The sequence below is a fragment of the Microcaecilia unicolor genome, chromosome 11 (assembly GCF_901765095.1).
Source record: "Microcaecilia unicolor chromosome 11, aMicUni1.1, whole genome shotgun sequence".
Classification (NCBI taxonomy): domain Eukaryota; kingdom Metazoa; phylum Chordata; class Amphibia; order Gymnophiona; family Siphonopidae; genus Microcaecilia; species Microcaecilia unicolor.
Window position 1 is genome coordinate 73,770,300 of NC_044041.1, and position 19,706 is coordinate 73,790,005.

General features: G+C 44.9%; 1 protein-coding gene across 1 annotated transcript in view; it reads left to right on the forward strand.

Annotated features, from left to right (window-relative positions):
* The window catches only part of LOC115479559 (occludin-like), a 93,562-nt gene that overhangs the window by 15,293 nt on the left and 58,563 nt on the right, over positions 1-19,706 (forward strand). The window contains exon 3 of the mRNA XM_030217530.1: positions 581-742. Within this exon, the coding sequence (XP_030073390.1) occupies positions 581-742 (162 nt within the window). The remainder of the gene's footprint in view (positions 1-580; positions 743-19,706) is intronic.

Below are 19,706 nucleotides of genomic sequence, written 5' to 3' on the forward strand. Positions count from 1 at the left end.
TGCTTGCTGATCTGGGGGAGCCAACATTAATGAGTGGAGGAATCGACTCACAAACTTGTAGACACTCTACTGTTCAGCTGCTGGTTGATGTCTTGTCCTTGTTAAGTGAACAGAAAAGAGTTTTCTGGCTTATTCCAGTCCCTAGGAATATCAGAACTAAATATCCATGCATTCACTGAGGAGGAACCAAGATTGGATCAGCATGTTTAGCTGACTTAGTACAACTTTGGTAACACCAGTTTCTCAGAGTTGCCAAGTTAGCTAGTTCCAGGAGGGAGACTTTTGGCTAGTGCTGGTTTTAAATTTACATCCTAAAGCAGTTTGGCATTTATAAAGCCTAATTCTACCCATTAAAATCATTGCTGCATCATGATGAGGTTGGCAGAAATCCAAGACTGGCCTTCCTTCTAGAACTGGGCAACTTGAAAGCTCTGTTTTCCAGTTAGCATGAGATTTTATCCTACTGTGCTAATTCTGCTTAGCCAGCTTTCGTCATGGCAACATGGAGTTAGATTAGCAGAACTGGAGTTGGAATACTTTTTTGAACATGTCCTCTGTCTTTTCCTTTCTCTACTTATAGGCGATTGCAATTGTCTGTGGGTTTGTGAACGTTATCCTCCTGTGTGTGATCTGTTTCTTTGCAAGCAGAGTTCGCAACAAGATCTGGAAATATGGAAAACCCAACATTTATTGGGACAAGCCATTTGCTGATGTCCAGGAGGGCCCCAATGTGGCAGAATGGGTAAGTAAGACATTTTATTCTCCTGCTGAATTCTCCGGTTTAGTGGTTGCATTCACCAGAGTTCAGCATATCAGCACTGGCATGTCACCTTGATACACAGTACATCTTATTAAGAATGGATGGTCCATTTCGGAGCAGAAAGCCCAGTTCTTTTTTTTTTTAACGTTCCTATCAGTGTGTTCTGACTCTTGTAATGTCTATAAGGAGAAAAAGGTCATATAGCCCTTATACAAGTTATTAATGAGACGCCACCTTGAGTTTTGTAGGCTAAATTCTGTAAGGACAGTGAAAAGATAGAAAGTCAGAAAAAAAGATACAAAAATGTTATGGGACCTATAACAGAACCATTATGCTGAAAGGCTTGATGTATGCAAAATATACCTGCGGAAAGAAAGAAGGGAAAGAGATTGAGCAGAAGTGGTGGAAACCAATACTGTAAGATTACTTGTTTGGGAAAGATATAGAAGAAAGTGGTAAGAACAGAGGCTGAAAGACAATGTAACAACATAGTAGATAACAACATATAAAAACAAAGGACCCAATGTTCAAAATGATTTAAGTGGCCAGGAGAGGCCGAAATGGCTATTTTGTGAGCATTCCAGGTGTGGAGTCGGCACTCAAATCGGTTAAATGCTGATTTTCAGCACTTAACTGGCTAAGATAACCGCATAAATAGGACTGCATAAAATGCAGTCCTCTCTTTAGGCGGTGCACCATAGCCGATTAAGTGCTGAATATCACACTTAACCAGCTATGTTTTCGCTGCCTCTGTATATCTGAAAATTTAGTACTGAAATCCAGACATGGTCCAGGTACTGGACGATAAGTCACAGTGTTCGTCAAACTGGCGCCAGTTTGGCAAACACCACGACTTACTGTCAAGTTCTTGGCACTGCTTAAAATTTCATGTGCTGCACTTTAGAATGACCCTTGGTTCAGGCACTGTGATGCCAAAACATGGCTTGTATTGGGTCTCTGAATAACTTAGACAGCGAAGGTGACAAATAAACACACTTCACAAAATCACGGTGTAGCACAAAGCTTTATTGGTTAACAAGACTCAACAAAATGTGTTCCGGCAGCTAGGCCTTCTTCAGGAGTCTAAAAAACAAAACAGTATGCTAAAATAAATACATTACAAACAAGAGAGAGACATCGGGGATCCCAGTGGTGTGTGAGAGAGAAAACTATAATCCCCACCAACCAAAGAGAAGACAAAAGTGCAAGAGGTAACAGTACTTAAAAGATCACCTCATTGCCACACCAAAGCAACCACTAGCACCCCCAGACCACCCTTGGGAACTATAGGTCTAGTGAATGCCAGATCAGCTGCAAAGAAATTCTCAGTGATCCATGATGTTATACATAAGCAGCATCTTGACATCCTAGGAATGATTGAAACCTGGCTAGATGAAAGTGGGGGTCTGCCACTGGCTGAACTGTGCCCAACAGGTTTCAGTATCCAACATCAACCAAGGCTCTGAGTTCTGACTCCATGAGGATCAAGACCCTGAGTCAGATCCAGGATCCAGGCAAGTCTAGTGCCAGGGCATGTACATTATCATCTAAATTTCTAGAATGTCTCTAATTCTTTTTCACTGTGAGTGTGAACAGGAGGCCATGGAACATTACACAAGTTATTTCTTATCAGGGAAAAGACCAGGTTGTACTCAGACGTGTAAATAAATGTGTGTGTACGGGTGCAGTGGGTAGGGCTGCGCTATCAGCTGGACTTCGCATTGGGAAGCTTTTGCTCCTTGAGACATTTTCATCTCCTTAGAGGTGTTACGTATTTATTTTTGATACAGTTGGTTTCGGTCTGGTGAATCATTAATCAGCTGCAACACTGAAGTTTCTGGTAGCCAATTCTTTAAAAGAGCTGGAAAGGATGAAAATGAGGAGGAGCCAGTAAATGGACTCATTTATTCCTTCTCCAAGGCAGTGCTGATCCTCAGCCACCTGGCAGCAGGGTGTGAGATTCCTGACAGCCACGCCCTCTGCTGTTTCCTTTAAACAAACGGATTTCATTCCTCACATTTAATATTTCATTAGGAATGTGCTTTTATACAGAAATGAGTGACTAGGGATGATGTTCTCAGCAGAATAAGGCAAAGAGCCATACTAGAATTCAGCCAGGCAACAACCGTACCGTTAAGCAGAATGCCCTGGATTTCAAAATGATCTTGGTTTTCCAGATTTCACTCCAGGGTGTTTCTCCACTTTGTTATTCATGTCACATTTTGCCTTTTCATGGGATACCTGCTACTTATCTGTAACAGGTATTCTCCGAGGACAGCAGGCTTTATATTCTCACACGTGGGTGACACTAACCTGCGTCACCCAATCCAGGACTTATGAATAGCATAAGTAGAGCTTTGTGGAGCGCAAGTACCTTCCTGCCCACCACAAGAACGTGGTCTCAGTTTTATACTACAGCAAAAAAGAAAAAATGAGACAACTCCAAGGGGAGGGATTGTTCGAATATAAAGCCTTCTCTCCTCTGAGAATACCTTCTAGGGTAAGTATCTTTGCTTTCTCCGAGGACAAGCAGGCTAATAGATTCTCACAAGTGGGGAAGCCCTAGCATCCAGGCTCACCAAAAACAACAAACATTGGTCAGTTGGGCCTCGCAACGACGAGGACATAACACAGATTAGCCTGAAACTCTATACAACCTGAATGAGAGTACAGCCTAGAACAGAATGGGCCTAGGAGGGTGGAGTTGGATTCTAGACCCCAAACAGATTCTGCAATACTGCCCGAACCGATGTTGCATTGGGTATCCTGCTCAAGGCAATAGTGTGGTGTGAATGTGTGGACTGAAGACCATGTCGCAGCCTTACAAATTTCTTCAATGGAGGCTGACCTCAAGTGGGCTATCGACGCAGCCATAGCTCTGACATTGTGAGCCTTGACATGACCCTCAAGAGTCAGCCCAGCCTGGGCATAAGTGAAGGAAATTCAATCTGCCAGCCAATTAGAAATGGTGCGTTTCCCAATGGCGACACCCATCCTGTTGGGATCAAAAGTAATAAAAAGTTGGGCGGACTGTCTGGAATAAAAAGTTAGGCGGACTGTCTGTGGGACCTGGTCAGATCCATGTAGTAGGCCAGTGCTCTCTTGAAATCCAAGGTGTGCAAATTGCTTTCGCCAAGATGGGCATGAGGTCAGAGAAAAAATGTTGGCAATATAATTGACTGGTTCAGATGGAACTCTGACACCACTTTCGGCAGGAGCTTAGGGTGCATGCGAAGGACTACTCTGTTGTGATAAGATTTAGTGTAAGGTGCATTCACCACTAAGGCCTGAAGCTCACTGACTCTACGAGCTGAAGTAACAGCCACCAAGAAAATGACCTTCCAGGTCAAGTACTTCAGAAGGCAGGAATTCAGTGGCTCAAAAGGAGCTTTCATCATCTGGGTGAGAACGATGTTGAGATCCCGTGACATGGGTGGAAGTTTGACAGAGGGCTTTGACAAAAGCAAACCTCTCATGAAACGAACAACTAGAGCCTGTTCAGAGATGGGTTTACTTTCTACATGTTGATAATGATAAGCACTAATTGTACTAAGGTGAACCCTTATGGAGTTGGTCTTGAGACCAGACTCGGAACGGTGTAGAAGGTATTCAAGCAAGGTCTGTTTAGGGCAAACAAGGGGATCTAGGGTCTTGCACCAGATGGGAAATCTCCTCCATTTGGAAGAATAGCACCTCCTAGTGGAGTCTTTCCTAGAAGCCAGCAAGACCTGGGAGACACCCTCTGAAAGACGCAAGGAAGCGAATTCTAAGTTTTCAGCAACCAAGCTGTGAGAGCCAGAAACTGGAGGTTGGGATATAGAAGAGACTCCTTGTTCTGCGTGATGAGGGTCAGAAAACACTCCTATTTCCATGGTTCTTTGGAGGATAACTCCAGAAGTAGAAGGAACCATATCTGCCGCAGCCAGTAAGGCACGATCAGAATCGTGGTTCCACGTTTGCTTGAGTTTCAACAAAGTTTTCCCCACTAGTATCCCTTAATTGAGGAGGAAGGCATCTGATGCTAGTCTGTTGTGGGCCTGATGCCTGGAACAGAACTGAGGGACCTTGTGGTTGATCTGAGTAGCAAAAAGATCTACTGAGTGAAAGCCCCATGCTCGGAAGATTTTGCGGGCTATTCCCATATTGAGAGACCACTCGTGTGGTTGCATTATCCTGCTCAGTCTGTCGGCCAGGGCATTGTTTTTGTCTGCCAGATAAGTGGCTTGAAGGAACATGCCATGATGGTGAGCCCAGTGCCACATCCGAACGGCCTCCTGACACAGAGGGTGTGATCTGGTGCCCCCCTGCTTGTTGGTGGAATATATTGCAACGTGTTTCTCTGTTTGGATGAGCACAGTTTGATGAGATAACCAATCTCTGAAAGCCTTTAGAGTGTTCCAGGTCACCCGGAGCTCCAGGAGATTGATCTGAAAATTTGTTTCTTGGGTGGACCAAACACCTTGGATGTGAAGACCATCTACATGAGCCCCCCTATCCCAGGAGAGATGCATCCGTCATCAACACCTTTTGTGGATGAGGAATTTGGATTGGAAGTCTCAGAGTCAAATTGGATCAAATGGTTCACCACTAAAGGGAGCGTACCAACTCTGGGGACACTTGGCTGACATCTTCCAGGCTCCTCGTGGCTTGATACCACTGAGAAGCCAGGGTCCATTGAGCTGATTTCATGTGAAGACATATCATGGGTGTAGCATACACTGTGGAAGCCATGTGGCCCAACAATCTCAACATATGACAAGCTGAGACCTGCTGAGAGGCTCGAACCATCAAAATGAGTACGACAAGAGTGTCCACTCTCATCTCCGGAAGGAAGGCTCAAACCTGCTGAGTATCACGCAGTGATGATCTGGTGCCCCCTGCTTGTTGGTGTAATATATTGCAACCTGATTGTGTTTGGATGAGCACAATTTGCTGAGATAACCGATTTCTGAAAGCCTTTACAGTGTTCCAGATCACCCAGAGCTCCATGAGATTGATCTGAAGATTCGTTTCCTGGGTGGACCAAACTCTTTGGGTGTGAAGCCCATCTGCATGAGTCCCCCATCCCAGGAGAGATGCATCCATCGTCAACACCTTTTGTGGTTCAGGAATTTGGATTGGAAGTCACAGAGGCAAATTGGATCAAATGGTTCACCACTGAAGGGAGCTTACCAGCTCTAGGGACACTTGGATGACATCTTCCAGGCTCCCCGTGGCTTGATACCACTGAGATTTCAGGGTCCATTGAGCTGATTTCATGGGAAGACATGTCATGGGTGTAACATACACTGTGGAATACATGTGGCCCAACAATCTCAACATCTGCCAAGCTGAGACCTGCTGAGAGGCTCGAACCGTTGAAACGAGTGCAACAAGGGTGCCGCTGTCTTCTCCAGAAAGAAGGCTTGAAGCTGCTGAGTATTAAGCAGGGCTCCTATGAACTCTAATTGTTGAACAGGGCAAAGATGGGAGTTGGGGTAGTTTAAAATGAACCCTAGTAGCTCGAACACCTGAATAGTAATCTACATGGACTCCTGAGCACCATCTGAAGAGGTGCTATTTACCAGCCAGTCATCAAGATATGGGAACACATGGACTCCCAATCTGCATAGCGATGCTGCAACTAGAACTAGACATTTGGTGAAGAGCCTGGAGTATGACGCGAAGCCAAAAGGCAACATACTGTACTAAAAGTGATGTGTTCCCAACTGAAATTGAAAATACTTCGTAGGCTGGAAGTATCGGGATGTGAGTATATGCATCCTTTAAGTCCAAAGAGCGTAGCCAATTATTTTTCTGAATCATTGGGAGAAAGGTGCCCAGGAAAACCATCCTGAACTTTTCTTGGACTAGGACTTTGTTCAGGTCCCTTAGGTCTTGGATGGGACGCATCCCCCCTGTTTTCTTTTGCACAAGGAAGTACCTGGAATAGATTCCCCGCCCTTCCTTCCCTGGTGGAACGGGCTCGACAGCATGGGCCTTCAGAAGGGCTGAGAGTTCCTCGGCAAGTACCTGCCTGTGCTCAGAGCAGAATGAATGGGCTCTCAGTGTGCAATTTGGAATTTTTAGATACTAATTGAGGGTGTATCCGAGATGGACAATTTGAAGAACCCACTGGTCGGAGGTTATAAGGGGCCACCTTTCTTGAAAAAACATCAGTTTCCCCCTGACCGGCAAGTCGTCCGGGATGGACACTTACTGCGGCTATGCTCTGCTGGAGCCAGTCAAAAACTCATCCCTTGCTTTGCCTGGAGAGCAGCAGGGACCTTTGGTGCACACTGTTGACGTGTACGAGCGCACTAGGGTTGAGCCTGAGCAGGCTGGTGAGCCGAGGGATTGTACCTACACCTCTGATAGTAATAGGTGCTCATCCTTGGCTTGCCAAAAGTCCTCCTAACTGAGGAGGTAGATGCGGAAGGTGCCCGGCGGGAGAGAGAAGAGATGGTATCAGAATGTTTTTTCATTTATCTGCGATCTCGTCAACCTTACCTCCAAAAAGGTTATCCCCCTGGCATGGGGCATCTGCCAGCCTGTGCTGAACAGAATGTGCCAAGTCAGAAACACACAGCCATGAGAGTCTGTGCATTGCAATACTTTGGGTAGAGATTCTGGATGCCACACCAAAAGTGTCGTAAGTGCCCCTTGCCAAGAACTTCAACTCGCATTCTGCTGCGTGACCAACTGAAGTGACTCAGCCTGCTCCAGAGGGAACATCTCAGCTAGATCCGACAACTTGCGCACCGAGTTTCGCAAGTAAGATGCTCGTGAAAAGCTAGTAGGATTGTATTCGGGAGATGACTGTTGAAGCCTGAAACATCTTTCTCCCAAAAGACTCCAAGGTTCTAGCTTCTCTACCTGGGGGTGCCGAGACATAGTCCCTGGAACTTCTGGCTCTTTTGAGAGTGGATTCTACCACCATGGAATTGTGAGGCAACTGAGACTTAATCAAAACCAGGTGTACTGTGGATCCGGTACATGGTATTGTTGTTATTGGGCGTACCGGGACCGACAGAGGGGACTCTCGATTCCTAACGAGGACTTCCTGGAGTACCTTGTTGAGAAGGACAGTTACAGCCTCCCTAGGAGGAGACGTGTAGTCCAGGACCTCGAGCATCTTGGCCTGGGCTCGTCCTCCACTTCGAAGGGAAATGGAAGGGCATTAGCCATTTCCTTGACAAAAGAAGGGAATGAAAGACTCTCCAGAGGAGACTTTCTCCTGTCAGGTGGAGGGGAGGGTTCAGAGGGAATTCCATAGGACCGATCTGAGGAAAATTACCTTGGAATCCTCCTCTGAATCCCATGAGTGCTCCTCTTCGGTGTCGGATAGTACCTCCTAGTGGGAGTGTCGAACCTGCTTTGACGTGGAGGAGCCATGTCCTCGAGAACTGCGTTGAGAAGTCAGCTCCCGCCTCAACTGTGACGAAGCTTCCTCCACCAACGTCGAGAGAGTGCCGCACTGCAGGCTAAGGGCCAAGCAGGGCTGCAATGGGAGGCAGGGTAGCGCAAGCACCCCTGATGCCAATGCACGCTGTTGCAGAAGGCTATCCAGAAGCTCAGGGAGCAAGGCCCAGATGTGCTCATTGAGGGCCGGCAGTGGGAAAGGCTGGGGTGCCAGCTCAGGAGCAGTTTGCAGAACTGCTGGGATCGATGCGAGAATTGGGTCTTGGCTGCTGGGAGACCGATGCATCGGCACCTCCTATATGGAGGGGGAGTGGTACTCCTTGCGCTGATGCTTCTCAGATGCCAAATCCTTCAATGCCCTGGAGCTCCTGACACCATTACATAGTAACGTAGTAGATGACGGCAGAGAAAGACCTGTATGGTACATCCAGTCTGTCCAACAAGATAAACTCAAATGTGCTACTTTATATGTATACCTGACCTTGATTTGTATCTGCCATTTTCAGGGCTCAGACCGTAGAAGTCTGCCCAGCACTAGCCCCACCTCCCAACCACTACCCCGCCTCCCAACCACTGGTGCTGCCACCCAATCTCTGCTAAGCTTCTGAGGATCCATTCCTTCTGAACAGGGTTCCTTTATGTTTATCCCACACATTTTTGAATTCCGTTACCGTTTTCATTTCCACCACCTCTCACAGGAGGGCATTCCAAGCATCCACCACTCTCTCCGTGAAAAAATACTTCCTGACATTTTTCTTGAGTCTGCCCCCCTTCAACCTCATTTCATTTCCTGTAGTTCTACTGTCTTCCCGTCTCCGGAAAAGGTTTGTTTGCGGATTAATACCTTTCAAATATTTGAACGTCTGTATCATATCACCCCCTGCTTCTCCTTTCCTCCAGGGTATACATATTCAGGTCAGCAAGTCTCTCCTCATATGTCTTGTAATGCAAATCCCATACCATTTTTGTAACTTTTCTTTGCACCGCTTCAATTCTTTTTACATCCTTAGCAAGATACAGCCTTCTAAAACTGAACACAGTAGTTCAGGCGGGGACTCACCAATGACTTGTACAGGGGCATCAACACCTCCTGCTGGTCACACATCTCTCTATACAGCCTAGCAACCTTCTGGCTACGGCCACCACCTTGTCACACAGTTTCGTCACCTTCAGATCCTCAGAAACTAAAGGAAAATATTTTTAAAAGGGGGTTCCACAAATTGGAACACAATAAAGGATAAAAAAAAATCACTGAAAGGCACCAAAAAGCTCTTTGGACCGAGCAAAAGTGAGGAGATGGTAAAAAAGCCCCACCCTCTCCTCACCGCGGTAGAAAAAGAACTGAGACCATGTTCTTGCGGCAGGTGGGAAGGCACTTGCGCATTCGCGGTGGAGTGTGTCTTGCGCTCCACAAAGCTCTATTTGTGCTATTCATATGTCCCGGACTGGGTGACGCAGGTCGGCGTCAACCTCTTGTGAGAATCTATAAGCCTTCTTGTCCTCAGAGAATACACAAGACCAAAAGACAGACCAGTGGTGAGTGGCTATGTCTCAGCTTTGCCTGGAAAAAGAGCAGTGTGATTTGCAGTTTTCAGCCTGGGTAGTGCATATACTATTCTTCATTCTCCTGAGTTTTGAAAATAATACACAGAGCAATTCTATAAGCTGTTGCCTAGCGGTATGCATTACTTATGCTCAGGCGCTAGCCACTGTTCTAGAAGGTAATGCCTGAGTGCTCTGGAAGAGCATTTTTGATATGACATCCAAATCTGATTTGCAAAATGTCCAAAATTCCAGTGGCAAACATGGTCATTTCCCAAGTTTATTAAGGGCTTATATCCCTCCCATCAAAGTAATGTCTAGGTGGCTTACAATTAAAAGCAATCAAGGAGGGGTGGGAAATAGAGTGACAGACTGTGAGGAAAGGGGGGAATGAAATACTATGTTTGATAAGATAGGTAGGTGGTGGGAGACACAAATGGGGAGGGGATTCTGTAGTGCAGATCAGTACCCTCATATAAGCATCATGAATATAATGGGTCATAGGTGCCTGTAAATAAGAAAGACTGAAGGTCGGTTTTGAATTTCTGTAGAGAGGATGAGAGACGAAGGTGGGTTGGTAGTTTGTTCCAGAGCTCAGGCCCTTGGACTGGGAAAATAGTGTTGTGTGGTATCTTATCTAATTTTGTGGAAGGTGTTTGCTTGTTACATTTGCACCCTGCGCTTTCCCACTCATGGCAGGCTCAATGCAGCTTACGTATACAGGTACTTATTTGTACCTGGGGCAATAGAGGGTTAAGTGACTTGCCCAGAGTCACAAGGAGCTGCCTGTGCCTGAAATGGGAATTGAACTCAGTTCCCCAGGACCAGAGTCCACCACCCTAACCACTAGGCCACTCCTGGCTACAAGCTGATTTTGTTGAGAGGACCTAAGTGTACACAAGGGGCAGTAAGGTGTCAGAAGACAAGATATACTGGTTCACCAGTGGCATGAACTTTGAATATAAGGAACAGTAGTTTATTTTATTCAATGGATTTTTGAACCAGAAAAATGTCTTATCTTTTTGGTTTAAAATTTGCCCTATTTTAGAAGGTTTTTGTGCTCCGTGAGTCTTTAAGGGTCTTTTCCAATAAAAAAATGCACAAAAATAAGCCAGCAGTCTTACTAAACTGGCCACGCAGATATCCAAGCAGAGCAGTGGGGCAGCTTAGGGGGCACTACAGTAAAATTCACATCACATCTTAATCCCCTTATATTGTATGGTGAGCCTTCCAGGAATAGCAAAATGTGCTGTATACCACTAGAATAGCCCTTATGCCTGCAGGTGTTGCCTATATGTAGATACAGTAGGTATGTTGTGCACTTTCTACCACAAGTATACCAGTTAGAGTGGGATATGGGCCTGGGTCCCCTTCTCCACAGTACACTGCACCAGCCACTAGGCTACTCCAGGGACCTGCTTGCTGCTCTAAGAGAAATGGCCATTGTATCTGCAACTGTCATATAGCCTGGTATGTACTGTCATTTTCACCTCTTAGGGAAGGTGGGAGAGGCTCAGTGACCATTGGGGGATTAAGGGGGGCTCATATTTTTAATCCTACAGTGGTCATCTGGTCAATTCAGGCAGCTTTTTGGCTTGTAGTCCTTATTGAATCAGGTCTAGCCAAAAATGTCCTATTTTTTGCCCTCAACATTTTTACAATGTTCCATTATTGCAGAAAAATGTTCAGATCACAAGCCCACCCTATTCCCACCCAAAACACACCTTCAACACACTCCTTTGAGATTTAGATGAACCGCATAGAAAAGACTTCAAAATGAGTTTTGAAAATAGCAATTTGGATGTTTTTGTGAAAAGAAAGTCCATCTGCTGCTTTGTGCCATTTTGGATGTTTCTCTGTTTTGAAAATGAACCCCAATACCATAGGCGGTTGGTGGCCCAACTGTTTGGGGAGGCTAAAGGGGGTGGGGTTAGGGGTAGGGCCAGGGGTGGAGCTTACATCCATAATTGTCTGACAACACAGAAAAAAATAAGTAAAAATAAAAGTCACAATTAATACCTTTTATTAAATTTAGATATTAGATATGTATCATATGTCAAAGAATAAAGTGGTTGCTCAAAGCATATACTAGCCACAATCACTCAACTGCAAAACACTATGCACAAATTTGTTCAAAAACGCACTCAGAACCTTACTGTACCATAAATTTTACACTGGGCAGATCCTAATACACCAATATACCACCCATACGGAAAATGCAGACCGTCAACAATATGAAACAAGGGATCATAATATCATAATTCTCATGTAGAGCCACAAAACACCCTTTTAGGGTGGATATTGGATAGTGTTCATAATGAGCTCCTTTTATTAACGACCATAGGTAGTGTGTCATGATTTAGGCTCTACACCCTTTCTGATGTAAGGCCAACACACAATCTCTCCACTGCAAAACACTATACACAAACTTGTGCAAAAACACACTCATAACCTTACCAAACCATAACAGAACTAATTCCAAGGACAGGTCGAGCTACAACCTTATGCGTGGAAAGGCAGCACTGTAATTACATCGGGCTCTAAAACACCAGTACACAACCTAGTGAAAAAAACAAACAAAAAGGGCTGCTAATACTACATGCTAGCAGAATACTGCGCCTTGATCACACATGAAAAAGATGACACAACAGATATGAAGGCAAAATACTGATTTGGAAAGTTACCTCAAGAAGTCAGACTCAGCATGCAGCAATACTAGAAAAATTGAAACTTACATGCAAAATATCACAGATGCACATTTCCAAAAGCTGACATATTCCAATTAATAAATTCTGAATGAATATACTTTTTTTTTTATCTTTGAGGTCTGATCATTTAGTTTTTCTATTCACTTTGGTCCCAGTGTCTTCTGTTTTATGCAGTGTCTTCTTTCCATTTGATATTTTTTCTCTCACCATGTCCATCATCCTCCTGTCTACCATCGGTAGCCCTGTCCCTATCCTTTCTCCAGTTTCAGCATCTGCCCTCAAAGTGTTCCGATCCAGCCCTTAAATTCAGCAATTTCCCCTTCATCCATATCCAGCATTTCTCCTCACTCCCCTCCCCTCCATCCATGTGCATCTACTTCCTCTGTCTTCCCTCCCCTCCATCCATGTCCAGCATTTCTTCTCTTTCCCTTCCACTCCATCCGTGTGCATCTCCTTCCTTTGTCTTTCCTTCCCTCCATCCTTGTCCAACATTTCTCCTCTCTTTCCTGCCCTCCACTCCATCCATGTCCAGCATTTCTCTTCCCTCCCCTCCATCCATCCATGTCTAACAACTCTCCATTCTCCTCTCCTCCATCCACCCATATCCAGCAAATTTCCTCTCTCCCCTTCCCCCTCTATTCATCCATCCATGTCCAGCAATTCTGCTCTCTCCCCTGCCCTCCCCTCCATCCATCCATGTCCAGCAACTTTCCATTCTCCCCTGCCCTCTCCTCCATCCATCCATATTCAGCAAATTTCCTCTCTCCCCAGCCCCCTCCATCCATCGAGGTCCAGCAATTCTCCTCTGTCCCCTGCCCTCCCCCCTCCATCCATCCATGTCCAGCAACTTTCCATTCTCCCCTGCTCTCTCCTCCATCCACCCATATCCAGCAAATTTCCTCTCTCCCCTGCCCCCATTCATCCATCCATGTTCAGCAATTCTCCTCTATCCCCTGCCCTCCCCTCCTCTCCTGTCCAGCAATCTCTTCTCTCCCCCTGCCCTCCTTCTCTCCCCCTGCCCTCCCCACCCATCCATGTCCAGCGATTTTCCCTGCCCTCCCTCAGCTTCCCGACAGCCCTCCTCTCCGTTCCTTCCTGCCCCACCACCCGCGCGTTTAACCGTTTTACTTTCAGGTGCAGCACTGGCAGTGAAGAGGACAACACATGCCACCTTCTGCAATGATGTATTTCCTGTTTCCTTGAGGACGGGACACTGTGTGAGGGATGGGAGAAGCTGGAGGCGAGCCTGCTGTGTTGTCCTATTAACTGCTGTCGCTTAGCCTGAAAGTAAAAGGGTTAAACGCGGGGGGAGGGGGGAAGGAACGGAGAGGAGGGCTGTCAGTCGAGGAGCTGAAGGCGGGAATGAGGGACTGGTCCGAGAGCTGCCTGCAGCGCTGCGCCAGCCCTGTGTTTGGGGGGGGGCAGCAGCCAGGGGAAGGTCACGCGCCTATGCCCAGTACTATAAATTACATTCATCACTTGGCACACCAACTTATGCCTGCCATTGACATGACGTTAGAGGGTACACCAATGCAAACATGCTACTGCAGGGGTTTCCAAACCTGTCCTGGAGGAGCCTCAGCCTGTCAGGTTTTCAGGATATCCAACATATATGCGATTTGCATAGCAAGGAGGCAGTGTATGCAAATTAATCTCATGAATATTCATTATGGATATCCTGAAAACTTGACTGACAGGGGTTTCTCCCGGACAGGTTTGGGAATCACTGTGCCTACTGTTCTATAAGTGGAATCTTGGCGCCAAGATGCGGTTATAGGATTGGTGCTAAGCGCACAGCATTGAGGCACCATACAATTTCTGCCTCCTGACTATGCTATGCATTTGGCATATGAAGTTCTGCTGGCATGGCGCCACACATGCCAGCCAGGTTTGGCCACGCACCACGCCGCCGATGGCCACATCGCCACCTGACACCCTCTGACCTCCCCCACTCCCGCTGACCACAGTGGTGGTGTGTGTGTGTCTGCAGACTTCTGCGCTGCTGCGCATATGCAGGCTCTTCTCTGCTACCAATGATGATTGATGGCATGGCAAGCACTGTCTACTGCGCGGTCTCCCACCCCCTGATGTAACTTCTGTCCTCACCTCAATCTCGAGGGTGGGCTGCATCAGAGAGTTCCAGCCTGAGCTTGTGGCACTTGGGAGTATTAACATCACTCATCTGGTCATGATTAGAAGACAGAAGAATTAAGAAAGAAGAGTAAGCACTACAGTCTAGTGTACTAACTTGGGGGGTTGAGAAGGCCAAGGAGGAATGGAAGAACAAAGTACACACATTATAATAATTAAAGTCTGGGGGGGGGGGGGGTCTTTTTTCATTGTGTAGTATTAGGTTTCCTATGATAGCATTGTGCCTATTTCAATCATTTTTTCTGTACAAGTTTTGCTTCATTTGTCTTTATTTGAAATTTTATAAATAAAACTTGTTCTAAAAATTTAATAATCTTGTCAGTGGGGGTGGAGCTAGGATAGGGCAGGGCTATAGTGGGTTGGAGCTAGGATGGGGCCCCACCAAATTGGTCTGCACAGGGTCCCGCACTTGCTAAGACTGGCCTTGTAGACTGAGGTGCCAATTTATAGAATTGTCCCAAATGTCTTTTTCTGAAACTACTAGAGCACTGTATAGTGCTACAATGCATTGGTATTTAGAGAGGCAGACATTGCCTAATGGCTGGAATCCCCAGGAGAGTATGAGGACACGAGTACATGCAACACACATTTCAGCACCCGGATATAGTACTTGTTTTTTTATTTATTGGGATTTAGCTCGCACCTTTTCAGTAGCTCTCAAGGTGAGTAACATTCAGGAACAAGAGGTATTTCCATGATCTCAGAGGGCTCACAGTCTGATTTTTGTACCTGAGGCAATGGAGGGTTAAGTGAGTTGGCCAAGATCACAAGGAGGAGCAGCAGCAGCAGGATTTGAACCAGGATTCCCTAGTTTTCAGCCTGGTGCTCTAACCACTAGGCTACTCCTCCACTTTTCTTTTCAGCCCAGCCCCCTTTTTTTTCTGGGCATTATACCAATTGCTCTGTTAGAGATTTAGCCTGCTTCATGTCTCAAAGGAATTTGAAGGCTATCTTAATGAAATGGTGGACTTGCAGGGATACTATCTGAACAGATCCAAAGTCAGGAGGCCTAGGATATAGTGGGGATTAGGTACAAAGCAGGGAATTTGAGGAATGTAACTGCATGAGCCTTGAGGGAAGTTGCAGGCAAGGGGAAGATGTGGTTGTTAAACCTTGATCTTTTAAGTTTAAAAGCTGGAAGGGGAGCTAGAGATTAGACTATGGGACTTTGCTCCTATCCTCTTGAATATATACTGCCTTTCTGTGGTACATCCAAAGCAGTTTACAGATATATTATATCAGGTACTTTCTCCGAGCCTAATATACTTTGTTTACATGCTTAAGCGTGGATGAGCTCATGAGTCCTGCTGCAGCCACATCTTGTTTGTCACTGCTGGTGAAATTTCGCTCATGTCATGACATTTCCACAAGGTCATTATGAGAGTTTGTTCAGCCCCAGTTGCAGAGTTAAGGCTAAGCAATCCATGTACAGAAATGCTAATACAAACCATTCTTTACTTTTTATTACCTGGCAAATACTGCCAGCCATGCACCACTTTCTCTCTTTCCAAGCTTTAAAACAATTCAGTAGGAGAGCAAGAGATTTTCTTAACTAAACCTGTGTTGCTGCTAAAGTGTCTCAGATTTTGGAGGGAAGCCCTAGCCCAGTCCTGGCTTTTTCTGACAGCCCCTTTTTGTGCATTTCAGTAAATGCAGTTCTGGCATGCAAATTGAAAAAAAACTGAGGTTGATCAAAAATCTCCCAAGCTTGGCTGCATGGCAGTTCTGGGTCTTAGCTCTAGAACGCTGGCATGGGTACAGCCGTATGACCACCAGGAAAATCAGAAGAGAATCCACAGATGTGGAGAACTCAACGAAGTCCCACGGATGAACACAATACAGCAAGGCAGTGGGTAAAGAACCAGGAGTACCAGAGTGAAGATGAAACAAACTTTATTAATCAATATATCGACTCGACACAACGTTGTGTTTCGGCCAAAAGGCCTACATCAGGAGTCTAAAAATAAAAATAATATGTAAACAAAATGTAAACATAATATATATAAAAAAATTAAAACCAAAACGGAACAAAAATTACATATATATTTTTAAGAATATAAAAACAAAAGCAGCAAAACCATTCACATTATAATGATCACTAAAATTTAAATCATGTATCTGAGAAATTAGTGCATGTCACCAATCAAAATATCCTGGTTAGCAGCTAGCCACAGCTGATTAGGCGCTGATTATCTGCGCCTAACCAGCTATGTTGAGCAGTCAAAATAGGCCACTTAAATAGCCTATCTTTGACGGCTAAAAACTTAACTGGTTAGTGCTGAATATCGGCATAGCCGATTAATTTTTTAGCGGCCAAAATAAACCCAGATATTCAATGCTGGTTGCTGGATACGGCCTGGCATTGAATATCCAGGTTTAATGCCAGTAGCAGACAGCAAACCCGCTGCCTGCTGCCCTTCTGAATATCGGGCCCCACGTGTTTATTTCAGTAGGGTTTAGCACAGTAGAGCCTCGGATTATTCGTTTTCAAATTTAAATCGCTGTTCAGCCTAATACGAATAATGTATTTTGGGCACTATTCGGGGCCAAATCGAATCAAATACGAATCTTTGGTACAGCCCTAGTTCCACAATCACCTACCCCACAGCTCTGTCAGGCAGACTTATGACAGTATGGCTGTTTTGGTGGTATTACATCCAGGTAGAAATGGCAATCTAGAAATCACTCAAGGCCTGTCAGTTTCACTGATCTCCCTGATAACAGCAGTAGCACATGAGGGCTGTGACAGGTGAGACTGTATTATCCGATCTTTGACCTTACATTTCACATCACACTAGAGACCATATAAAACCCAAGGAAGGGTTTTATACTGATGGATTCTGCTGTGATTTGTAAGAAAAACCCGAAAGGTGTAATAAGAAGCAGATTTCTTCCTTGCTATTATTATTACTCCTCCGTAATGTTTAATCATAATCTTTCTTCCCACCTAGATGAAACATCTCAGGCTTTGTAAGTTGCTAGGTGCCTGCTCTTTGACTTTCAGGGTATATCTACTAAGTTGCTAGTTAAAGAATAATTTTTTAAACAATGAGTTTCTGTAACATGACAATAGTGTACAAAGCTCACGATGTTTTTGTCCCTAAATTAGTTGTAGAAGAAAGATTTGTAGCAGAAAACTGAAAATGCAAAGGCTTAAAGTCATTTTAATTCCTACAGGAATTTGAGAATGTTTGTAGATATGCAGGGGTTAAGCAGCAGCTTTAAACATAATGCAAGTGTGGGAGAGCAGCAAACAAATCCAACCAGTGCCTGTTCATTCTAGGCCCCTAGATAAGACAAACTGGCACACCCAGGCATCTAATACTAGATAAGAGGGACCATTAATCTGGGCTTTCTGCTGCAGGTAAGCAGTGCCTCATTTCAGCAAGAATTGCATTCTTTAATGTCTTTAGGAAGCCTGGGCAGTTGTAAGATACTAGGTGTTGTTTCTTTCCTGGAAAAATAGATGAAGAAGCGCAATAACAAGCTCGGAGAGGTAGGGTTCGTAGCCGCCCACTCCCCTTGCTCCAGCAGGCAGAGACTGCCCCTCTACAATAGTAAGAAGTGGGCTGTCTAATATCTAGCACTGCATCACATAGGACTGTATGGTTTGGAAAGACGTGCTCTCTCTTAGAACCCAGAATGTTGTAGTAAGATGGGATACTGTCTTCCTCTTGTTCTCACTTCCACTTATAGGAAGCCTTAATGGAGAAATATAAGGGTCAGTATTCAGCCAGCGGTAGTCATTGTTTTTTTTTTTACCATTGCTGGCAGTATCCCTGGATATTCAATGCCGGGCTATATCCGGGCATTGACGTTGAATATTTGATTACATATAACCAGGTAATATCCAGTTAAGCAAAATATTCAGCACTTAACTGCATATGTTAAACCACATAACGATAGGACTGTGTTTTATGTGGTCCTGTTTATTCGGTTATCTTATCTGGTGTTCTACCACAAACCGCCCACAAAATAGCCAGATTTGGCTTGATCACGCCACCTAATATACCCAGTTAGCCCCAGACAGATTTAAATGTCCAGGACCCTTTCCTGGCCATTTAATTTGCTTTGAATATCCACCCCATAGAAAACAATTTCAGATAAAGACCATATGAGCTGTCCATGCTGCTCGTCTATATCATCTACTGACCCTTTGTCTCACTTAGAGATCCTTAGAGATGCTTTCTTGATTCAGATACAGTCCTCACTTCTACCACAGTTTCCATAAAGAAATGTTTGCATAGATTTCGCCTGAGTCTGTTCCTTGTCACCTTTATCCCATGCCCCACTTCTTTTAGCTCTGGAATCCCAGAGCCACTGGGAGCATGCTGTGTTACTGAATCATTGGGTCTTTCATTTGTGTGTGTATGGATCTGTCTATCTAAGAAATCCATTAGAGCTGTGAATGGACCTCCAGTTGCCTACTACTTCCATTTTTTTCAGGGTACAATAACTCAAATCATGGATTCATCCTACTGCATGCAGAAAGGTATGGTCTCACTTTTCTTAGGTAAATCAATAGGAATCCACAAGTCCATGCATGCAGTGGGATAAAACCAGGACTGGATTAACCTGTCATGAAAAAAAAATGGAGCTGTGTCCTCTATAGTTTTAAAGTATAGCTTTTGTTTTCCACGCAATAGTGTCGTGGACAGGATGCTGGGCTCGATGGACCCTTGGTCTTTTCCCAGTGTGGCATTACTTATGTACTTATATTTCTTGTTTGGAGATTAATCTGTTCTATAGGGAGCAGCTCCAGTCAAGAAACAACTCATGTGCTCTACTGCACACAATGTGGAAAAAATATACTTTAAACAGTAATAGATCTGCAGTAATGTAGACGAGGGATATTTACAGAGGCAAAATAGTTGTCCACGCACATACACAGAAACATATGATAAACATGCTTGCTGCCCTTCCCATCTTGGCAACAGAAAAGGCTCTCTTTTTACTTTATACGAAACCAACCTACCTTGGCAAATGAATTAGGTTCCTTGTTGTCATGGTTTGTGCGAAAAGAACGCATAAGAGATATTTCACATTAGAAAGACCACATGGTATTTGTTCAGTTGTAGGTTTCTGATAACACAAGCAGTTTCTGTTTGGTTTTTGTGTTTATTTTTTCTGGTCCTTATCTGTCC